The sequence below is a fragment of the Lynx canadensis genome, chromosome F1, assembly GCF_007474595.2.
Source record: "Lynx canadensis isolate LIC74 chromosome F1, mLynCan4.pri.v2, whole genome shotgun sequence".
In the NCBI taxonomy this organism is placed as follows: domain Eukaryota; kingdom Metazoa; phylum Chordata; class Mammalia; order Carnivora; family Felidae; genus Lynx; species Lynx canadensis.
Genome location: NC_044319.2, coordinates 66475420 through 66482091, shown reverse-complemented (window position 1 = coordinate 66482091; position 6672 = coordinate 66475420). Strand labels below are relative to the sequence as shown.

Sequence of the window (6672 nt, the reverse complement as noted above, 5' to 3'; positions counted from 1 at the left end):
AGCCTGCCCGAACCCACGAGTGTCCCTGTTTTTGGCGCGACGGAGCGTCCAGGAGGAAGGATGGTTGGTGCACTGACTTTGCGTGTCTCGTCCTGGTTCCCGCTGCTGCTGGAGGAGGGCCGAGTATCCACTCTGGGCCCTTCCGGCCACAGGCGGCCAGGGAGCCTGAGGTCCAGGGTTGATGGCTGTACTCGACTGTCCCAAAGGAGCTGCTCACCTGCTGTCTGCTGTCACATGAGGCCTGCGGAGCCTTTGGGGGCTCCTCCGTGATCAGCCAAGGGGGTTTGAAGTGGGAGGGTTTCACAATGTGAAATTGCGAATCCCTAATCTGAGAAGACCCCAAGGTGCCCGTCACCTCACACCTAGTCCTCCCCCCACGCCGGGCGTCGGTGAGGCCCTGGCCACCAGAGGGCGCTCTCGCACCATGGAACGCTCGTGCTTCCTGTGCTGGCACAGCGCAGGGCCCAGCTTTGCAGAACAGCTGGACTCACTGAAGCCACCCTCAACCAGGGACGGTTTCCTCCCCCGGGGGACAGTTCACTGCGTCTGCTGGGGGCGGGTGCCGCTGGAGGCCGGGGATGTCCTAAGCATCCTGGAACGCACAGGACAGCTCCCAGAAGGGAAGACGAGGCAGCCCCAAATGTCCGCACTGCCAAGGTTGAGAAAATGGTTTATGCAGAGCAGAGCAGGGCACGCGCCCTGGGAGTTTATGTCCTCTGGACCCGCTGTGGCCGTGTCCCAGGTTCACCCACCGTGTGCCCTGCAGAGGGTACATGGGGTCCTCGGTACGGGACCCTGTCGAGGCGGGGCGTGGGGGGGGGGGGTTGGCCTCTCTGAACAGGGCCCAGGCCCCATGACAGCGCGAGCCGGTTCCTTGTGTCAGAGGAGACCTGGTTTGTCTCCCAAACCCGGCAGGGTGAGGGGCAGGCCCGGGGCTGGTGGTTCCTCCTTCCCGCTGGGCTGGGGATCGGCCTGTGCCTTGGGAGCAAGTGAGAAGCGGGTTTTCACGGACCCCCCCCCCCCATAGCTCCTGGGAGGGAGACCCCGGGCCTGTATCCAGGGTTCCCCGGGGTGAGGGCCCGGCCCCGCCCTGCTCTGGGCCTCTCCTCCCCCATTCCGTTGGAGGCCACCAGGCATCTGCCGCAAGGAAGGACAGCAGGTGGCAGAAAGCAAAATGCGCACACCCCCAAGCCCAGTGCAGACACACACACACACACACACACACACACACACACACACGAGGACCCCTGTGCCTCCTCATATCCTAGACAGGAAGTGGAGACGAGTCCTAAACCTGTAATCGGTGGCCCAGAGACAGGAGAGCGATGCGGTTCACTCGTCTTGGCTCCTGGAACATTCTGCCCTGTTGGCTTTTCCTTCATTGAGCAAAAGCCCCTCCCTCACACGGCCCCCTCCCCTGGCTGCCCCATGCTTCCTCAGCTCCTCTGGTCATTCTGAGGGCTGGGGACAGAGGAAGGGCCCCCTTCACCCGCTGCCCCCTCGGCTCTGCTCACGGGTCCACGGCAGGCCCCGCTCTGCTCGGGTTCTGTCCTTGAGGCTGGTCCCCACGCAGCACAGGTGGCTCCAGACCACGTCGTCTGCCAGCCTCTCTCTCTGGGGGATGATGGCAGCACCCTGTCCCCTGCCCCCCCTCCCACAAGAGCCTGGGGTGACATGTAGCCCCACAGCAGCTGAGGGCAGCGGGGACGCGGTGGGACGGTCAGCCGAGTTGGTTGGCCAAGGGTGTTTTATTCGCGGGGAGAATTACAGAGCTGAGGAGGCCGGGTCCTCCCTGCCCCACTGCCTGGCGTCTTGGGGAAATGGTGGCTTGTAGGAAGTGCCCGCGCAGGACAGGAGCTCCCAGGGTCACAGAGACCAGAGGGCCGAGGACGAAGCGCACGGAGGGGCAGGAGAGAGACTGGGGCCTCAGCCCGGATGAGGGGGCAGGGGCTCCCCAGATGCTCGCTTTCTCCGTCATGTGGGCAGGTGGGGCTGGGGGCGCTCAAGCGACAGAATCCGTATGCTCATCTCCTTTGAGGACAGCTGAGGTTAAGGATGCCTCCTTAATCTGATTCATAATTTGGTAGGAGGGGAGGGGAGGGGAGGGTCACCCTGCCTCAGTCCCCACCCCCCTCCCCCCCGGCATTCCCCCCACCCCCTTTTGTCCAACTCCTCCCCTTCAAAGCCTCCTGCAATTGAAACCTGTTTCCAGGCCAGGGAAGGTGCAAAGCCAGAAAGGAAATACCCGGGAGGAGGCATGGACTTTGGGGGACCCCCCACTTCCCCTCTTCTCCCTAGTTAAGGAGGATCCAAGGGCCACACTGCCTTGAAGTTCTCCAGATGGGGGGACATGGGGCTTTCGTCCCCGACTTTGGGTCTGTGTATCTCTGAGGAGAAGCCCTCCCTGGGGTCCAGGCCTCCCTTTGCCCCCATCATGGGATAGGGCTTTACCTCCAGCCCCGGGGGCCTCAGGGGCAAAAGCCGGATCCTCTCGCCGGCCCCCTGTCCCAGCCCAGCCAACAGGGGGAGCCCCGGAAAGTGGTGGGTCGCTGGGGGGCAGCCGGGCCCTGGCAGCAGGGTGTCTGGCTTGGAGGTCCCCGGGATCAGCCCCTCTGGGGGGACAGGGGGCAGGAAGGGACCTGAGAGGCGGGTCCAGTCGGAAGGGAGGGAAGGCAGGAGAGGAGGGGCCAAGGAGGCCAGACCCAGCAGCTCCTCTCGGGGGCTCCCCAGAAGGCAGCAAGGGCCAAGCTGGCAGGGGGCTGGGAGAGAGCCAAGGCCTGGGGGAGAGAGAGAGACAGAGAGACAGAGACAGAGAGGGAGGGAGGGTCAGGAGGGCTCTCCCTTCTCCACCTACTTCCTTTTTCCTTTTCCTCTTGCTGGAAACTTCCTTTCCTTGCTGTGCCCCATCCTGTTTCCTTTGCTTCGGGTCTATTCCCTGGGGGCGAGACAGGTCAGCCTGGGGGTCCCCCTTGTGGCTCCCGCCCCTCTCCTCCTGGGCCCTTGGCCCAACGAGCATGGTTACCCCCAGAATGTCTGCGCCCCCGGCTCTGTGCGCGCCGGCACTGCGCCTGTTTCGCCGTCCCCTGGACCCGCCTGGTGCCTCCTAAGAGCTCAGGATGAGCGTGTGGGATGACTGGGTGAGGACACTGCTGGAACTCAGTGAGTCCTGTCTGCACTCTCTGTAGCGCAGGGCTCTGGCTCTAGCCTGTGGCCCCAAGCTTGTCCCTGAAATCCAGGCCCCGGTCTCCTCATCTGTACAGGCCCCTCTGCTGGCGAAGGTCAAGTGGGAGGCCAGCGCGTGGGGGGCCCGGCCTCGCCTTCTCGGCCGGCTGGGCCCTGGCCTGCTCCCCCAGGATCCTTCCCTCCGCCCCTCCTTCCAGATCCTCCGGCCCTGCGGGCATCCTGCAACCCGGCACCCAAAACCCCAGGCGGGGGCCGGGGCTCGGGGCGACTAGCACAACCTCCCGGCACTGTCCTTATTTCCAAAAGCCCAACTCCGACCCCTCGAGTCCTCTCTTAGCAAGGCCACATCATCGAACTACAAGAGTAATGTCATCACATCGGTGGGGCTGTAGTGAATGAAAACCGGAAAGGCGAATTCGTTATTATTTAACACGCCCGACGTATTCGGAAGGAACGATGGTTCTGAAGTCGGACCCACGAAGGGAAACCAGTGGACAGGGTCCTGCATGAGGCAAAGGTGACCCCGAGCCGTCCCCCGGGGTCACTGCCCTTCTCCCTGGGTCTGGGGCTGCGTCCGCCCTCGGACATCAGATGGGGGCTGAGGAGCAGGTGAAGGAGACGGTCTGGGTGTCCGCCCCGCCCCCCCCCCCCCCCCCCCCCAGCACCGGGCCTGCAGCCTCTGCCTCCGGTTCGCAGGCCTGGCTACTTTTCCACCCAGAAGCATCCGCTCTTGGCACCAGTGCCCGGAGGGGAGGTGGGGTGAGGGGCCTGCACAGCCTTCAGATGACTTCAGCCAGGCAGCTCGTGTGTGTGTGTGTGTGTGTGTGTGTGTGTCCCCACAGAGGGCAGGGAGGTGCAGACGGCCCACTCCAAGCTGGGGCTCGCCGGGGACACTGTTTCCCCCTCGCGGTTCCCCAAAGAGAAAGCGGGGCACTTCTGGAGCCAGGAGGGGGGTGGGGGTAGGAGCACAGGGGTGCCGTGCAGGCGCTGTCTCTCTCCAGGGGCCAGACCGGTGGCCGAGCGGGTCCCAGCAGGCCCTGGGCCACCCTCGCCCACAGCCTCGGCTGCACCCTGGGGCCCAGAGGCGCCTGGCTCTGGGGACAAGGCTAAGGCCCGGGGTCTCTCTCCCGGGAAGTCGCCCGGAGAGGAGGGGCAGGTCTGAGCCGTCTGTGTGAAGCCTCAGGCTGCTCAGGCGCGTCCGTGATCTTCCTCACGGACAGTCTGGTTTTGTCACTTCGCTGTTTACAGCCCTGGGAGAGCTGACCTCTGCCTACGTTTCCACCCACCCCCCTGGGATCGCCAGTGCTGCCACGCTGGCCTTTCCTAGTCCCTCTTTCCTGCCCCAGGGCCTTTGCACACACCGTTTCTCTCTGCCTGCCGTGCTCTTCTCCCTCCTCCTTGTGCAGAGCCTCCTTCTCCACCTGCCGCCCGTGCTTCGTTCTGGTCCCGTCATCCTCTGCCTAGATGGTCCTCCCAAGCCTGCCAGTACCCGCCACACGCCCCCTCCAACCCAGCTCCACCCCTCACTCTCTGACCACGGCCAGTCACTGGGTCCCTCAGCGCCGCTACTCTTGCTCACAACTCCCTGCCTTGCAAACGCCATTCCCTCTGCCTGGGCACTTTCTGCACCTGCCTCACCGGGGGCAGGGGCCTCCTCCTCCGGGATGCCCGCTCGTCTCTGCATTCCCGTAGCGCCTGGCGCTTCCCTGAGTCTCTCCACACCACTGGCTGACTGTCCCTCCTCTACTCCCTCCATTCTCTGAGCGTCTTGAGGGCCGCCCAGCCCCTCTGAGCCGCCACACCTAGGGAATAGCTGGGGCTCAGTTTGTTGAATGAATGAATGACTTTATTTTCCCCGTCTCAAGCCTCTGGCCCATGGGCTCAGCCAGGAGGGTCCCACTTGCAATCCCCTGGGCCCTCCCCGGGCCCGAGCACTCACGGGGGGCACTGCTGCCGCTCCCCTTCTTATCCTCGGAGGCCTCTGGCGGCCCTCGGGGGGTCCGCTGCCCGGCCAGCTGCTCCACTGTGGCCCAACGGGCGAGCAGCGCGCTGTGCAGGAGCTGGGGAGGGAGAAGCAGGAGTGAGGGTGGCGTGGGCTGGCCGGCGGCCTGTGTTCCCCGGTTCATGCCCAGACTCCTCCCTGAGACCCCGCCCCCTTCCCTGGGGTCCCCCCGCTGGAGGGGTCCCGCAGGAACCACCCTCGCCCCCAGGCGCAGGCTGCGCCCCCTGAAGGTGTTTCAGGGTGACGGCCCTGCCCCTCCCCCCCCGGGGCGCTGGGGGACCAGAAAGCAGTGGGAGAAGACCACTGGCCACTGCCGGGGCCCCCGAGGCAGAGAGGAGGGCTGGGGTCCTCCTGGGCGGAGGGGAGGGGGGGCCGCCTCCGTGCCTACCTCGCCGTGCGTGCCCATGGGCACCAGGGCTGGCCGAAACAGGGCAGGGGCCCCCAGCAGCAGGGGGCAAGGTGGTGCCCGCACCTCCCACAGAGGGTAGTTGACGACAATCAGCTTGCTGAAGTTGAACTTGTACGTGAACCTTTTGCCTTTGGTCTTGTGCAGGATCCTCTTGTTGTAGTAATACCTGCGGACTCCGAGGTTGAGAACGCAGAGTTGGGCCGGCCACGCCCCTCCCCCGGCCGGCGAGCCTGGGGGGCCCCGGGGCACCCCACCAGCACCCACAGCCCCGTCTTTGAGCCCTGACCTCTCTGGCCGCCTGGCCGCCCCTTCCCACCTGAGGGCCCGGCTCAGCTTGTCGTAATTCATCTGTGGTTTGCACTTCCTGCGGCCCCAGAGGCGGGCCACCTCGTCCGGGTCCTTGATGACAAACTCGCCGTACTCCCCCTGCTGCCAGGCGATGACGTGGCGGAACTCTTCCTTCTGCAGCAGCTCCAGGATGAAGTGCCACAGCTGGATCTGCCGGGAGCCTGGGGACGACTCGGCTTTGTAGGCCCAGTCCGGGAAGGCCAAGCCTGGGGGGAGGGGCGTGAGTGCCACAGCGCTGCGGGGGGGAGGGGGGCAACCCCGCCCCCTGGGGCCGCCCCTCTGCGGCTGGGCCTCGACGGGCGGGGCGGCCTGGCAGAGGCTCACCTGAGATCCAGGAGCTGCCCGCGACAGGGACGCCCTGGGCCCCGCAGCCGCAGTGCATGGTGGCCTCTGGGGCCGCGAGGGCCGCGTCTGGGCCTGGGGGAGCCGGTCACTGCTTAGGAGGGAGGCGAAGAATGAGGGAAAGAAAAGAGGACAGAGAGGAGGATGACAAGGACGAGGGGCCCTGAGGCAGGGGACCAGGTGGCAGGCGGGAAGCTCCCCCACACGGAAGGCAGGGCCCGGCCTCCTCTGGGGACGTCCTCCCCGGCCAGGGGCAGACCCGGGGCTGGGACCACTTATATGGATGCAGAGGAAGGCAGAGGGTCCTATATCCTGCCCCCGCTGGGGGATTTAGACAGGACGCGCTCTCCTCTCAGGGCTTTAATAGGATTGGAGCTTTCCCCAAGAG

At 65.5% G+C, this 6672-nt stretch overlaps 1 protein-coding gene across 1 annotated transcript; it reads right to left on the bottom strand.

Moving 5' to 3' along the window:
* Positions 1-2298: 2298 nt before the first annotated feature.
* On the bottom strand, positions 2299-6324 carry LOC115505559 (ETS translocation variant 3-like protein). The gene is made up of 5 exons (XM_030303206.1): positions 6267-6324; positions 5911-6148; positions 5574-5760; positions 5123-5243; positions 2299-2777 (listed from the first exon to the last, which is right to left on the bottom strand). The coding sequence occupies exons 1-5, from the start codon at positions 6322-6324 to the stop codon at positions 2299-2301; spliced, it is 1083 nt and encodes a 360-aa protein (XP_030159066.1).
* Positions 6325-6672: the final 348 nt, after the last annotated feature.

What these genes read in the sequence shown, in the direction of transcription:
- LOC115505559 (XM_030303206.1), bottom strand. Translation starts at nt 6,324, where the DNA reads ATGCACTGCGGCTGCGGGGCCCAGGGCGTCCCTGTCGCGGGCAGCTCC. An exon ending in CCATGGGCACGCACGGCGAG is followed by an intron (nt 5,244 to 5,573) that starts GTAGGCACGGAG and finishes CTCCCTCCCCAG; the next exon opens with CTCCTGCACAGCGCGCTGCT. An exon ending in GAGCGGCAGCAGTGCCCCCC is followed by an intron (nt 2,778 to 5,122) that starts GTGAGTGCTCGG and finishes TCTCTCCCCCAG; the next exon opens with GCCTTGGCTCTCTCCCAGCC.